The sequence below is a fragment of the Falco biarmicus genome, chromosome 7 (genome assembly GCF_023638135.1).
Source record: "Falco biarmicus isolate bFalBia1 chromosome 7, bFalBia1.pri, whole genome shotgun sequence".
NCBI classification, from domain to species: domain Eukaryota; kingdom Metazoa; phylum Chordata; class Aves; order Falconiformes; family Falconidae; genus Falco; species Falco biarmicus.
In genome coordinates, this window is record NC_079294.1 from 32,195,372 (window position 1) to 32,211,456 (window position 16,085).

Consider the following 16,085-nt stretch of genomic DNA (forward strand, 5'->3'; position numbering starts at 1 on the left):
AGCTATTGCCTGATAAAGCAAGTCTGGCAGACAGCTCCTGGATGCCGATCTTGACATTGGCAGGAAATCCCCTGCGGGAATGGCAGACACCCCTCATCACCACCGCTCTGTCTCCCATGGCTGGCACACAGGTACCGCATCATTCGCTGTCCCTGCAACCTCTCCAACACATTTTGCAAACACATGGAAATTGTATAGAGGGGAAGCACAAGCTGTGGAGTGACAGTTCTGCATGGCAGCATGTCTGCCCCTGCACCGCCCTCCTACAGCACTGTGCATCTGGGACCTCTGTTTCTTCCACATTTCTTGATGTAAAATGAGGATCACTCTACTAAAATCAATTATGTCAGTTTTTCAACTGGTGCAAATTGGTGCTACTCTAGGGAATTCAATGCATAGCGAAGGATCTCAGCTCTGTGAGCTCTCTCATCCCTAATGTTTACAGGCTGAATACCCGTTCTTGAACAGTAGTTGACAGTAGGAGTGATGCTGGCTAAGACTGACCCTATTGATGCTGCACTGTGCAGTCATATTTCAGGAGGACAAGAAACCTGCACAGTCAGACAGGGTACCTTATGAATTATATCCCTGTGTGGATGTCAGGCCACAAAGCCACCCAAGCAGATGGAGGTGAGTGCAGGAAGGAGCCAGGAAGATGATGTAGTGCACATGCATCTCTTTCACTGGGAGCCCTGCCATCAATGCCTGTCATCAAAATGCTTTAGTCAAAAAACACCATCAAGCACCACATATAAGAGTTAACAGGAACATTTACTATGAAGACAGAGCAGAAAGGAGGCTTTCCTTTTGGCTGTGAAAGGGGAGACAGCCCTTGGCACCAGACTCATTAAAAGCAAGTATGATTTTATTTCAGAGAGGGCACACAAGACCTTGCTGAGGCTGTGTTAGCTTTCCAAGCTGTTTGACTGCTCCCAGTGTGATTCCCATGCCATGCCACCATTTCATCGCCTTAAAAAACCCACAACTGTAGGGAAGAAAGGGGCAACTGTGCTCTTTCTGGTACCTGTTGCCAAGGCAGGTCTGTTGAAAGCAGTCACCAGCCAGCCCTCGAGCCACCCCCTGGTTCAGGCAATCTGCTTATTGGGTGCTCCCTACCTACTTTTTTGGATGTAAAGAGGACAGCACTTGAAATATCTACAATTTTCTAGACCATCATTATATGTTTTCCACAAATCTCAGCTGACAGTATGCTTGTGTAATTACCATCCAAATACCTCGCCTGTCCATCCAACTACCTCCTCCTTCTGACCACTGATGGTTACATGTGTGAGCAGTCAGCTGCTTGCAAGGGCTAGCTAAGTCTTTCAAATTGGCATTATGTAGTTGAAAAGTCTTTGGGTTCAAGAGCAGATTTGATCCTTCTGCTCTGTTTTGAGTTGCAAGAAACTCAGGAAGATTTGCTGCTAGATTAATAGTAAAAATGACAGAATGTTTCTGGTGGAGAAAGCAGATTTCTTTCTCTGTTGAAGACAGCTTTTCACATTCCCAGTGCTGCCCTCCACTAGAAGCTTCTGTTTCTCGTGACCCTGCATTGTTGATTCAACTCTTCCCATCTCTTGTTTACTTACTTATGGCAAATTACAACCACTTCTGCTTTGTTTGCAAGAGTGTTAATCATTTTACCTGCTATTCTGGCTGACAACCACATATTAAGCAAGAGTCTTCTGTTGTAATACAGATGTCTCTCTCTGAATGCTGGCAAGTCTTAGGTCTTCCCTTGGCTTTCAGTCAAGTAAAAAAGTCATTCTTTGCTAGCTCAATTTAAAACATTTTCCTTGTTTCCTTTTAAGCAAGTGTCTCGATCAATACCAGCAGTTTTTGGTAAATGGCATAGAATGACAACTCTTGCTAAGAAACTATATACTAGGCTGGTACAAATGGAAATAACTCACATCATGCAGTTTCACATCATCTTTAATCAGCAATAGCAAGCAGAATTCATGTCACTTCAACTACTGATAGTTGGGTTAACTATTTTTCCTATGAAGAGTGTACTGTTTGTATCTCTATCAAAAATCAGCATGAGGAAAGGACGGTTGAATTCAATGGTTGGATGAATAGACAGTGTCAGTATTTCAGCAGCAGTTCCTGCTGCTGCCTCAGTACCTCTCTCATCAACATCCAGAGCAGCCTTATGAACAACCTAAGAAGAAGAGAACAGACAGTCATTCTGGGCAGACAGCAGCCACCTGGGAGATGAATCAGACCCCATTTAAAGCAGCACTGTTTTGAAGGATCCATTGCAAAGTGAGTAGAAGCCGCAGAGATGTGAGCTGTGTTGTAGTCATGGCTGCTCTAAATAAGCAGAGTGATGGAGATACAGAAATGTCCTAAAAAAAAAGTCCCAGGCTATTTTTCCTCTGTCCCAAAGATTGGATGAAGGATGGAGGCTCCACTTGTAAGAGTTTCTATCTCTAAAACTGAGTCTCTAGGGTAGGAGGACAGGCTGTGGTGTGCCCAGGAGTGTTACTGGCTCCTGTCAAGGAGCTGGGTCCTCTCATGTTTCAGATACTGTCCAGGAAATCTTGGCCAATACCAGTCTTGGAAAAAACAGGTGTGCAGCAAAGTGATCTGATCTCCACTGTCACTGAGGGCCAAACTCTTCTTGTAAGCTTACTAGCTGAGGCCAGGGTGAGCCCAGCTGCAGGCAAGCTGGGAGCCAAATTTAGCTGGTGTTTCTGGATGCTACCACAGAGGTGTTTTCCTGCATGTTTGTGAAAGAAAGGAGAGGGCCAACAGCCATGGACTTACTTTAGAAACCTTCAGGTCTGGGGTGCCAGTGATGCCAGAGAGATCTGCCTGGTCAGTGAACACATCCACAATTCCCATCTTGCTAAGAGTGTTCGTTATTTCGTAGCTCCCAGAAATAGAAAATTTGGGGAAGTAGAGGCTCACCAAGCTGTTATGTAGAAGAGAAACACAGAAGGTAGTGAAATATCCTCACCAACGTAAATGATGGTGAGAAAGCTCTGTAATTCCCATGAGTGTCAAACCCCAGTGGCTTAGACCCTGAGTATACAATAAGCACTAATTCAGTTGCTGATGCTGATGGTGACACAAGCACTATGATTCTTACTACTACTGCTACTAATACTACCTATCTGGTATTCTGCTTCAGCAAATCTGAGAGTGGTCTGCAAAGGAGGACAGTAACAAGATCCCCTCTTCACAGCTAGAGAAGACAAGGTGCAGAGGTGACAGCCCATGCTGCGCAAGCAGGTGAAGACCTGAAGTGGGGCACAGACAAGGTCTGCCTGGGGACAAGTGTAACAAACCCCAGCACTTTGAAAGTGAAGCAGCGTTTTTGGCATAACTGTGGCGTTTGGTATGGCTCCAGGGAAGGTCTGTGCCCTGCTGCCTGCACCTTTGGACACCCCTATCCTCTAATCTTCTTCCTGTGGGTTGGCTGTGATAGAGTTTGCCTTTAACTACGAGCTATCTGTAGGCAGCTCCTGCATAGTGTGCTTTCTGTTGGATTTCTCTTCATGTACTGTCTAAGGATCCTCAGAGCCTCCAAGTCACCTGCTGCAATGGTTCCCTTTAGGTAGCTCAAGTCTTTTGCTGTCTCACTCAAAGACAGCCTGGCTTGAATAGCAAAACAAATAGGAACCAAACCACACAGCTGTAGCCTTTATCTGATAGTGCCCAGTGCACTAGAAGATGGGACCAAGCGTATTAGCACTGGCATCAAGATAATAATAGATCTGAAACTACCATCCAGTTCTCACAACATCTCCCGTAAAGAGCTTATTCCTGTGTTGACCTTGAAGGCACTTGAACCAAGAATTCATTTAGATAAGGATTTTTGCTGATTTTGCAGCTGAGAATTATATATTTGTATTTTTCATATTTGAGGTATCACATTAATAGTTCATAACCAGTTTGTTACCCACTATGTTTTTATTAACTGTGCTGGTATTTCTATAATGATGCACCAAGAATCGTGGCTGTGAACTGCACAGCCTTATTACTTGTGAGTCAGGGCTGAGCTTGGTATTAGGCACACATTAACTTGATATTACTCATCTACTGGTGCTAAGAGCTCTTCCCTCCGAGACAAAGAAAGTTGTAAAACATGTCAGCTGATGTTAGTGTCAATGGTAGGAGCTACAACAGAACCTCATTAGATTCTTACAGTTTTAAAACCAAAATGTCAGAAAATCAGCACACCTGCAATTAATCACCAGCCTGTTCTAACAACCAATTGTGTGCTGCAATGGTTCTTGTAAGGAATATATTTGTGTAGGACATGTTAAGTATGTAAGCATTACTACAAACTGTTTATAGTTTATTTAAGGTTTAGTACATATGTCTGACTCATGCTGTGTTCAGTGACATATAAGAGGTAAAACATATTGGCTGAAACCTCAGTATGGGAGATCTGCCTTAGAATTTCCACCTTCCCACTCAGACAATGGACTGTTTTAGAAGTGTCGGTTGAGGCTTGCTATTCGGGACTCCTGGGAGCCCATCAGGATGGTCTCCACTCTAGTGAGGAAAGCAGCAAGTCATGTAGGCATCAACAAAAGAATAGTTAAATACCAGCCAGCTGCAAGATATTTACAGCTAGGATGCACAAGCCAAAAATAACCCACTCAGTTCCCAGAACCAGCAAATTCATAGTGTTTGCATTCCCAAAAAAGTAAAAAAGACTATAAATCTAGGTGCTGCTGCAGCTGACTGGCAGAAGATTACCTCTGGAAGAGATGTTCTGACCATTCCTGGACGGTTTCCTTGACCAGAGTTTCCTCTAACTGCTTCATTTTCCCTTTTGCTGGCAGAACCAGAAATGCCGTAGCACTCCCATTATAATGAAGACGTACCACTGTGCATGACAGCTCCTCATCAAAATAGAGGTCGAATCTGCCTGTCTGGTGCATCATAGGGACTTTCACAGTCATTTCAGGATCCACAAAGAACTCCCTTTCTTCGGTATGCTCTGGTTTAAAAGGCTTTTCCCAGCTGCCTGATAGAGAGAGGGAGAATACAACTGAATATCCGTGCCTCATCCCATCATAAACTGTATTTTATGTAACTAGTAATAATATTCACCTATTGGTCCATTTGTTAAATTCAGAATTTTCAAATATAATATTTTAAAATGTGTATCACAGGAAGGCAAATATCTTTTACCTGGTCAAAAGAGTGCATTAGATTTAAATTTCACTTTATTTTTTCAGATGCTAGTTAATGAACTAATTAGGCATTTTCTTCATACCTACCACTACTTTTCTGTTTAGGTGATCTACGTGGCCTTTCTGTAAGCTGTCATTTAAGGGCTTACTTGACATCGTGTGTTCTCATGTACTGTATGCATTTCATTTCTGTTGACTCTAATCATAAGCCTCAATTTGTAGACAAAATTAATGCAGGATTTCATCTCTCAGTGTTGTTATGTCAGGCTGAAGAGCACACCACCTATTTTGCATCAGAAATGCACCATGTTTCAAATTTGTTCCTTGAAATGTCCTCTCCTGTTCATCCCTGGCTTCTTCCATATATAAATATGTTAGTGTCTATACATAAAGGATTCTGATAGAAAAATAAAAAAAAGAGTATGTAGTAAATTAGGCCATTGAATCATGCATACTTTTAAAGAGAGGTATTAAAAGGATTAGGTCATGCGTGCATCTCAGCTCCTTCACTGAAAATTGGAAGAACATGGGGCAATCATCAGTTATGGCTAAACTATGAAAGTGAGCTTGGGCTGCACAGGAAGCTGCCGCTTGGATCAGAGGTCCTGCAGCTGCCACAAAAAGAACCAAGCCTGTGTGGCCCCTGGCTGCCTCCTCGTGCCAAGCAGGGTCCTGCCACCTCTCCACCACCTCCAGTATGCCATTAGGGGCTCTTCTGACCCAGCAAAGAGCATTTGAAATTTCCCCCAGACCAAATTTCAAATGAGGTAGCTGACATTAGATCTATTGATAAGAATGAATAACGTGAATGCAAGTCCTAGAGGACTTACCTTTAAAGAAAACAAAGGTAGCCAGAAGCATTACAGTCTGTGGATCCATGTCCTTGACCAAATCAGCAATTTTCCCATGTGTTTTCCTCTCTATATAATCATTGATCTGCTTCTCAGCCTCCATGGGATTATTGAAGTCAGTGGTAAAAGCCTCCAGCTGATACAGAGCTTTAGCATCATCTAAAAATTTTTTTAGAGGTTTCAGCTTCTCTGTTAGAAAGATGGCATTCCCCATGTTGAGCTGGACCCCGCCCTCAGGATGGCTCAGCATGTGGATGAGGTTGTGGAAGCCTTCCTGTATCTCTTTCTCCTGAATCTCTGTAAGGTTGAAGGTGAGTCCTTCCAGGATCTGAGTCTGAGTGGTTGATCTAGCCCCTAGGGCCAGCATTGCAAATGCAGTGGAGATGCTTACAGGAGAGAAGAAAATGTTCTTATTAGGTGCCTCCAGTGTAATCTCTTTAAAAAACTGAAATGCAAAGTCAGCATTGTTTGGCACCAGTTTGAGGCAAGCAACTGCTTCATGTGCATGGTGTATATGTTCATTTGTATCATGTCCATTGTGGTGGCTGGGTAGGAGCTGACCATGGGCAACAGCATGAAGCCCAGCCAGAAGCAAACTCATGTAGAATGTGGTCTTCATCTTCTTGTATTAAAATCCTATGGAACAAAGAAGAAACTATTACTAACATAAGTAAATTAATTAAGTAGAAATAGTTATTCTGTCATTTCCAGTGAATAAGAAATCTTAACTCTTTCTTTTGTTTTCAGCTCTTGGCAGATTTTTATTATTCCCCACCCCCATCCCCTTGGCCTCCTGGCAAGTCTCTGCCAATTCTTCCTACCACCCTCAACTTAAACACCTGTGCAGGCAAAATTCAGCGTGGATTAGGTGAATACACAGCAACCTCAGCATGCCAGAGAGTGGAACATATCCCATCAGAAAACACACTATGGCTAATCACTGGAAGGTTGTGATACTACCATGTTTTTGTCACTAATGGTCTAAGACAATTCCTGCAAAGTGCATCATAGGAGAAGTCTGGATGGTTTGTGACTAAAGGGAGGAAGAGGAAATCCATGCAAGTGGGCAGCAATCAGTAGCTACATAGAAACAGAATTTGAGCAAACAGGCATGAAGGAAATCTTTAAATAAACTTTTGGTCAGGTTGGTAAGGCACCCTATTTCAAGACAGGACAAACGATGGCAGCTGTTTTTCAGTAGCAAATAGAATATAAAGCCCTATATCTCTAAGGAATAGGTGCTCTTTCTTACTGAATAAAAGTGATTAACACTTTAAATAAATAAGTAAGAACCTGAAGTAATATGTTGTCTCTTAATAGAGAAACTGAACCATTGGAGTGGGTTCATTTTCAGCACAGCAGCAGAAGTCGATGTCATTAACAAAAAAAAGGCCTTATTTTTATCAGATGCTCTACTGGTCAAAGGGCGATACATTTATCAGCCTGTTAATGCTTGGCTGTGGTAGCTGCATTCCTTTGCAGAGCTGACACTCTGCGCTGTATAAGCTCTTACAGAGGGACCTTGGAAATGTGGATATGAGTATCCCAGTGATCCCCATTTCTGCGGAGAAATCTAGGGCAAAGAAACTGTGACAGACTTGCAAAGAATTTGCGGAGATAAGCCAGATTTCCTAAAAATTGTGCAAAGAAAGACATATTAAACCAATTGCACCTTTCTGCTCTGGTGTGATTCAACTTGAGAGCCTGTTGTCAGAAAGTGCTACGCTCATGGTCCTGCTTTCTCCATAACATCAGAGGGAGGAATTTGTATTATTAGTTGACTATGCAGTTACAGTTAGACATGCATAAGAACAACAAAACATTTTTGAGCTATAATCAAATATTCAAACATTTACATGTTTGATATAAGTATTTCTAAAAAGCAGGCCTATTTGCTATAACATCTACTGTGTTACTGACAAATGGAAGAACCATAAGGGTTCTTGGTAACTATATTTTCAATTACTGTGCACAGTAGTTTTAAATTATAGCTTGGCCTTCTCAGATTTTGACATTGAAATGATACTTCTCAATATATCTAGCTACTTGTAACTCAACATTAAGAGCTCCAGTTCTGAATGTTTGAAAGCGCTATCAGTGAGCCAATGTATTAGTCAGACTTTGAAAAGAAACCAACTCCCGAACAAAAGCAACAGAGCTAAGCCTAATCTATCCCCACATATCCAGCAGCGCGATTCAGAAGCCGCTTCTGGATAAATTATTCACTGTGAACTATTTACTCAGCTGCAGTCATAATTTATTAAGAATAACACGAATACCAAAGAATAAAACATTTCATTTTAAATATAAGTCATCACCTGCTCCCTATCTCATCACATTAATATTTATTATAAAATACAGCAGATAGATAGACTTTTCTATATACACATTCAACTGTCAATTTGTGTTTATTTGGAAAGCAAAATAGACATAGATTTTAACTGACCTGGCCGCACAATTATGGCTAATGTGATATATAGATAGCATGGGTTTGCTGTAAGGATTCTGTAAAATATCAGCTACAGTTTTCTGAAGGTTTTTTCCTATCCTGATACTTTGCTCTATGTAGTTATGACATGTTTGCATTTCATGGTTAATTTATGTACTTTCATGGAATTAATTGCATTTTATTACAGCTCTGAATTCACAGATAATTAAATGCAGTCTGAATCTGAATCATCCATCTGTTACTCAGTACTGGCCAACCACAAACAGTCAAGACACATGATTCAGCCCTCACAAAAATCTTGATAATGGTTGATTTTAAAATCATAAGATTAGAAAAGACTCAGTAGCTGCAGTTTGTAGAGGTCTTTTTTGTCGTTTAAGCCTTGAATAAAGAAGTGGCCCACTCTAATAGGCCCTTCTTTGAAATGTAAAGGTACATGTATAATAGACTTTGCATCCTGTAAGCCTTTAGAATATGATTTGTGATTGTTATTTCATACTTTATATTTACTTTTCCATTTGATATTATTGTGGCTTTTAGTTTAGCAAGTGATCAGCCAATGATAAATTGACAACAGAGATCCTTTCAGTATGAAGCAGAAGATGCAGATTCTTATATGTTCTTAATGATCGAGGGATTTTCTTACTGAGCATATTTGCTAACAATTTATTAAAAAGCAAAGAGCTGAGACGCTGTGCTAAAAAGACCTCAGTGAATTCCCTGTCTGAAAGGACTATTTTTGCAGGAAACTTCCATTTTAAGACCTTTACTCATATAATAAAAACAATTTGTTCATGAACATGGGAGTAGAAGCGGAAAGCTCTTCAAAATCTAATTCCAAATCTACACTGACTTGTTGAACAGCCTGGAAGGAAACCTGTTTTGTTCTCTTTGTCTATGTTATGCAATGACAACATATTTGTGGTATTCAAAAGGTTGCTTTCATGAAGAGGTTTCAATCAAACCAGACAATGGCACAAGAGCATGCCAACACCTGGAGGACAGTGTTCCTTTAAGCAATTTATCTGTAATAGACTTCATAATGACACTTGTTGAATGTATTATCTCTTCCCTGTTACGCAATCTTCCCTACCATGCAACCCAGAATGGCAATACTTATTTTGGACAGTATATTCTGGGAAGAAGATGTAGAAAACTGGGATTGGCTGAAGTTACCTTAGAATAATTCTGCAAGAAGACCTGGAAGGGAGCTGGACTAAGTTTTCTGACCGACAGAGCCTGTTTCTTTGTGGGTATAGCTAATTTTTCCACTTTAGGGCTAATTTTTATCTCTATGATTTGGAGAAACAATTTGGAAATAAGTTTTCTGCCTTTAGATTACCATGTAATAGTACAGGAGATTAATATTCATCCTATGCTATTCCCATGAGGGGTCCTCACTGATAATCTCATTTCAGACAACATGAAAATTTGCACTGCTCAAAAACGTATGCAAGCTTGATATAGGAAAGCTGTTTGCTCACCAGATGGTGCTGCTTCCCTCCTGATTGCTTCTAAATGAGGAAATGTAAGAAATCTGTTTCCTGAAAGCTCACTGGGAGAGCACCAGGTACACCAAGACATGCCCCGGCCGCCGCCACCGCCGCCCGCCCCCCCCCCCCCCCCCCCCCCCCCCCCAGTGGTATCTGATGAAGTAATCTCAGCTTCTCAGGGCCATATAAAACAATTAAACAAACAAATAAAACCAAATCACCTAAACGCACAAAAAAAGTCACAAAAGGAAGACTTGACATCTGTGTGTGAAAAAATTACCTCAGAAGCCTACTGTCTTGGACCACCTACTCACAGGAGCACCACAAACTTAAATGTGCTTTGCTGGCTAGCCAGAAAGATCTCTGTGTACCTCATTGCATGTGCCTGGACATGCTCCAGGGCTTTTACAGGCTGATCAGCTAGGTGCTTATAACTCTTGTGATTCAGAGTTTTAATGTCTCTGTGCCTGAGGCCCCTGGGAAGATTGCAAGCACTAGCCAAAGGCATTGGATTCTGCAGAGAATCCAACCACTGTGACTATTTCATTAAAAGTAATTCCTTTTGCAGCAGAAATAAGGAAGCCAAGTTTACACTATCCTTTAGAAATGTATGTGACTGTTCACAGAGCTGTTCCCAGTGCCATCTATCTTCTGTAAAACAGCTTAACATTGGAGAGCTCCCCTGGCAAGTGTACCCTCCAAGAGTGACATCACCCACTTCTAGGCCTCCTTTTGCCTGGGAAGAGGTGAACATGAGCTCTCACTCTTCTACCATCAGTATTTTCTGTTGAACTGGAATTACTGCACATAGTCAGGGATGAAGCATCCTTGAGGCCACAGGATAAAAAAGAAAATAAAAAAGAACCAGTGCAGTGGTTAGGGCAGTCAGGTGGGACAAAGGAACTTTTCTTCCCTTTTCAAAACAGCAGCAGTGCCAAGAATAGACCAGACCAGGTTCACAGTTTCTACTTTCAAGTGTGCACCTGACCACTACCCAGTCTCTGGCTCCATGAACATGTTGGCCTCACTGTGATCTTAGCTCCCCTGAGCATGAGGAGAACATAATTTTGTCTCCTTCCCTTTCAATGGCCCTGTAATCTGGTGATTAGAGCAACAGGGAGATGCCTCATCTGAAAGGGAAGCAGACCTTAGATATTCCATTCCCTAAGCAAAGATATTTCTTGTAGACCTTGGATATAAAAATCAGAAGAATTACTTAAAACGAACTGCCAATACATTAGGTATTGCTTAGGATATGCTGGCTCCAGAGATCATCTTGCTTCCCTGCAAGGGAACTGACACCCCACCCTGGCTTTTAGATTCTTACTCCTCCTGTCAGCTACATAACAATGTACAGGCAACTCCATGCATAAACTGTGATGCCTATGTCCTTTATATCCAGCTGATCCAATAAAAGCTTCTTTATGACTAGAACAATTCCTAAAACAGACTTCAATATAAGATACAACCCTAGGAAAGACTTAAAATCAATTGCAAGGAACAAGAAGATACATTTTTCAAGTTTCTATAGGAAACAAAAAAATTACTTACAGTAGCTTCCAAGGATCCTGCTGTATTCACTAGGACTACCCTGCAGCTCCCTCTCTTATTTATACTGTAAAGAGCATTATGAAAGCAGAGCGTCCTCTAGAAAACATTAACCAGGGCAGACAAGTGTTATTACTTTAGGAATGGTGCAACAGTGAAGACAATTTTTTGGGGAAGGCACCTGATTTTTGCTATATACACATGGTCAAACCCTGACTTTACTTACAACAGTCATGAGTCTTCCTGCATTTCTACAGATCCTCCTGCTGGGAATCCAGCCCCTCACTCCAGGAAATACTTCACATGCATCATTAACTTCTGTAAAGTGCATGAATTCACGCAGTAGAAGTGCTGAAATGAGTAAAACTAAAAACATACATAATACTAGGCAAGAGCCTAAGGAAAAGGCAGCTGGATGCATGCTGCAGCCAGATCTCTTCTTAGTATTTTGCACAGAGGTATTTTGCTTCCTCTACACCAGACTTTTAATAGCTTTTATCTGGCATATTTGTTTTAAATGATCCACTATTTCTTAATTATCTACATTGCTATTAATAAGGGCCAATTTCTGGGAACATCACTAATAAACTTAAAATTAAAGCAGTAGTACTAATATTTATAGTGGCTGAGGGTTGCTATAGGGCTGGCTACTTGACAGCAGAGCTGGGCTCTCAGGAGGTCATGGTACCCAGCACACCCTGGCCAAATTGGTGTCACCTGTACCTCATGCAGCAATGAATTGAAGGACAAAGTGTTGCCCTGTGCTCTGCAAGCATGGGCTGACACAAGGTGCAGGCATTGCTGAAATGCAGGCAAGGAAGTGTCAGGCCAGTACACCAGAGCTTGCTTTCACACAGGGGTGAACCCATGTGGTCAGGCCACCTGTGTTTTACATGATCCCCCTTTAAAGCCAAACTCCACGCAGGAGTCTGTGCTTCTGCAGCACCTATAGAAGGGTAACCACAGGGACTGTGCTAATGTGGGTGTAACTAAGGAACTGGAAAAACAGAGGAACTGGAACAGGTCAGTGCCTAGCTGAATACCTTCCATCCAGGAAGGAGCATCCCCTTGGGAGGTGGGGGATTGCAGGAGAAAAGATGCTATAATTCATAGAATCATTTAGGTTGGAAAAGACCTGTAAGATTACCAAGTCCAACCATAAACCTAACACTGCCAACCAAATCCACCACTAAACCATGTCCCTAAGGGCCACATCTACACCTCTTTTAAATACTTCCAGGGATGGTGACTCAACCACTTCCCCAGGCAGCCTGTTCCAATGCTTGACAAGCCATTTGGTGAAAATTTTTTTCCCTAATATCCAATCTAAATCTCCCTGGCACAACTTGAGGCCATTTCCTCTTGTCCTATTGCTTGTTACTTGGGAGAAGAGACTGACACCCACCTCGCTGCAACCTCCTTGCAGGAAGCTGTAGAGAGCAATAAGGTCTTCCCCCGAGCCTCCTTTTCTCCAGGCTAAACAACCCCAGTTCTCTAGGCTGCTCCTTGTAAGACTTATTCACTAGACCTTTCACCACCTTTGTTGTCCTTCTTTGGACATGCTTGAGCGCCTCAATGTCTTTCTTGTAATGAATATGTCTTTTCTTGCATTATACTTCAAAGAAGGAATCTTTCAGAAAGAGAAGCTTTAGAATAATGGGATAACTCTTTTGGTGGGTTTTTCCTCTGGGAAATTCCTCAGTGGTTAAGAACAAATGGAAGTATGTATTTTCCTCTGTTTTCCAGGATGTATCCCTGCACATTTGCAACTACGAGTAGGTGTATCATGGAGGGTTCTGTGCATGCAGGGCTGTCAGAGCTGTTACAAATCATTTCTTTCATGACTTCTGTTTCTCCTCTGCGGGTGTCTCTCACCCATGCAAAGATAAGCAGAGTTCACATCCAGGCTGCTAGAACATGTGTCTGAATTGTTTACCAGCAAAACCTGTTTATCAGTGAAAAGAACAGCTGGGCACATGCAACCTGTTTCTCTTTAAAACAACAAATGAAAACAGCCTCTGAAGTTACAGAGCATTACCCAGAACCTGTGCAGAGTGAAGATGAATAATACATGCACCAAGAGACAAACGAGAACAAAATTAAAGAAGAAAAACCTGCAGCTATGAGTAAAGTTACTGGGAATAGTGAAGAAACCCCAACTGACTTAACATGACTTCATTTAAGAGTGGTTTAGTGTTGTAATAGAAAGTGCCCTTTACTTGCTGACATTTCTATGGCAGTGCAAGAAGGAAAATGAATGCAATAATATCTAATCTATATCAGTCTCCAATGTTATATGCAATATGTTACCTGATTTTTTTTTCCCTCATGTATACAACAATTTCATCCAATCATGTAAATTATCCTGAAATTTGCAGAGACTCTCAATATTTGATGGCAGAATATATTGCATGTGAACTTGCAGCTCTCTTTTTGTGCAGGCAGAGGGCTTATATAGGCACTTTTCTGATATTTGGAAAGACAGCTCATTAGCTGTAATGCTGTTAGGAATCCTTCCATTTGCTCCTCTTGGTCTGGGACATTAGGTATCCTAATAATTTGAACCCCAAGTTACTTTAGGGGTTTTAAAATTATTATTATCATTGCAAGATCTTAATAATGCTATTTCATTTTCAGTAAATTGGCAACATAAAAAAAAGTGTCATGCAGCATGAATTCCCTTGGAAACAGTCTGGCTGTAGTCCAAAAAGAATTAATTATTTAAATTAGAAGAACTGTATGCTTGCTTCTGTGGCAAAGAAATGCTTTAATATTTTTAAATATTTAACTAATTACTCTGAAAGCTATTCTAAAACACGATGGGTTGCTGTTCTTCTGATGGTGCCCTTTGGAGTACAGAGAGCACACAAGTCCCTGCTATGATAGTGCTGAGGTTAAATGTCAGCATGGAGCTGGTGAATGCTGTATCTTTCTCTCCGCTGCCAGGCTGTTTAATTTGTGGAGCTCTGTTGCTCTCTGTGTTTCAAGGGAAAATGTACTTGTGGTTATGTGAATAGTTCAACAGTGACCTGCTGGAAGAAGTTACTCACAGTGCCAATACAGATCAGGCACAACTGTGTCGTGTCTGCTCCAGTCCTTCCAAGAGAAGATAGGGCAGACCCTTACCTTTAAATTGCTGCTTCCTTGATTTCATGCTGTACTCTGGTCTTGCCCCCTGCCAGCCCCACACAGTAGGTCCAGGCTCACTCCAAGGGGGAGCATCTCACTCGGACATTAATTCTAGCCCTGGTAAGGTAATGCACACCTAGCACTGTCCCCAGGCCACCACAGCCACAGTGAGTCCCTACCCTTGCTTTCATTCTAACATCAGTTTATTTCTGGGTCCCAAGAAGACTCTTACTTTCAGTCGCTTCCAAAAATTGGCTTGGAGTCCAGTTCCTCCTCTTCTCAGGCTGTGGTTGCACAACTGCTTTAACTCCACCAAAGTGCAGGATGCTGTTGCCAGGGGTGTCTCATCTTCCTGCATCCCTGCCATCTCTCCAGGACAGTCAGTGGGCTGGCACCCAGGACAAGTGAGGAGAGGCTGGGAAACCTGAGCTTGTTCAGCATGGAGAAGAGAAGGTGAGGGGGGGAGGCTATACCTGCCATCCTCCTTTACATAATGGGCTACATTAGAGAGAAGATGGAGCCAGAGGTGAACAGTGGCAGTGTGTAAGGCGGGGGACACAAGCTGCAGCAAGGTAAATGCAAATGAGATATAAGGAAAGTAATGTTCACAGGGAGGTGAAACACAAGGACAGATCACTGTGTGAGGCTATGAAACTGCTTGTCCTTGGAGGCGTCCAAAACCTGGCTGGACATGGCCCTGAGCAGCCTGAGCTAGATTCCAGGCTGGTGCTGCTGTGAGCAGGTGGTGGGATTGGATGACCTCCAGAGGTGCCTTCCAACCTAAATTATTTGACTTTTCTGATAAAAATGACTGTGAAACCATGCTCTCAGGAGTCCTTGTCTCCACTCGCACTGCATGCTTGCACTGCACTCTGCAGAGAGACCTCCTTCTGCTTCTCACCACATGACTCCACAGGCTTTAACCTTGAAGCACTCAGCCCCCTGGGAAGGTATCATCTCCCTCATCCTCTGGCATACCGCAGCAGATCCAGCACAAGGCAATCAGACAGCCTCTCTCCTGGCTGCCCAGACACAGGCTCTGCCAGAGCACAGCACACAATATGCACACTGGGAACAAACAAATCTGGTGGACCATCTGCCATGCTCCCAGCAGGCCACAGCCGCGGCAGGCGGCACGCTCTGCTCAGCGGGGCTGCCTGAGCTCAGGCTTGCAGCACTGCACACAGGACTGTGCTTTTGTCCTCAGACATGTCAAAAGTTTCCAGCACTGATCGTGGTCTCAGTAGGGATCCATGTATCTGCCTTGATTTCTCTAGACCTGCCTGTAATTAGGACCTGCTATGATATGCTTTTTAAAAGCCTGTGTGGGAGGGGAGAAGGAAAATGGTGAACTTTGGAAGCAGAAAACTTGAATGGGCTATTTCAAAATTAGAAGTAAGTTGCTGCCAAAGAAATACTTGATACTGTTATTTTCCTTCACATATCTCCTTTAAGATGG

At 42.4% G+C, this 16,085-nt stretch overlaps 1 protein-coding gene across 1 annotated transcript; it reads right to left on the reverse strand.

Annotated features, from left to right (window-relative positions):
* Positions 1 to 1,917: 1,917 nt before the first annotated feature.
* On the reverse strand, positions 1,918 to 11,605 carry LOC130153090 (alpha-1-antiproteinase 2-like). The gene is made up of 5 exons (XM_056347537.1): positions 11,501 to 11,605; positions 5,987 to 6,643; positions 4,717 to 4,987; positions 2,773 to 2,920; positions 1,918 to 2,164 (listed from the first exon to the last, which is right to left on the reverse strand). The coding sequence occupies exons 2-5, from the start codon at positions 6,624 to 6,626 to the stop codon at positions 1,970 to 1,972; spliced, it is 1,254 nt and encodes a 417-aa protein (XP_056203512.1). The 5' UTR covers positions 6,627 to 6,643; positions 11,501 to 11,605; the 3' UTR covers positions 1,918 to 1,969.
* Positions 11,606 to 16,085: the final 4,480 nt, after the last annotated feature.

Coding starts and splice junctions, on each gene's coding strand:
- LOC130153090 (XM_056347537.1), bottom strand. CDS start 6,626: ATGAAGACCACATTCTACATGAGTTTGCTTCTGGCTGGGCTTCATGCT. Junction 4,988..5,986: donor TACCTTTGTTTTCTTTAAAG/GTAAGTCCTCTA, acceptor TCTCTCTATCAG/GCAGCTGGGAAAAGCCTTTT. Junction 2,165..2,772: donor CAGACCTGAAGGTTTCTAAA/GTAAGTCCATGG, acceptor TCTTCTTCTTAG/GTTGTTCATAAGGCTGCTCT.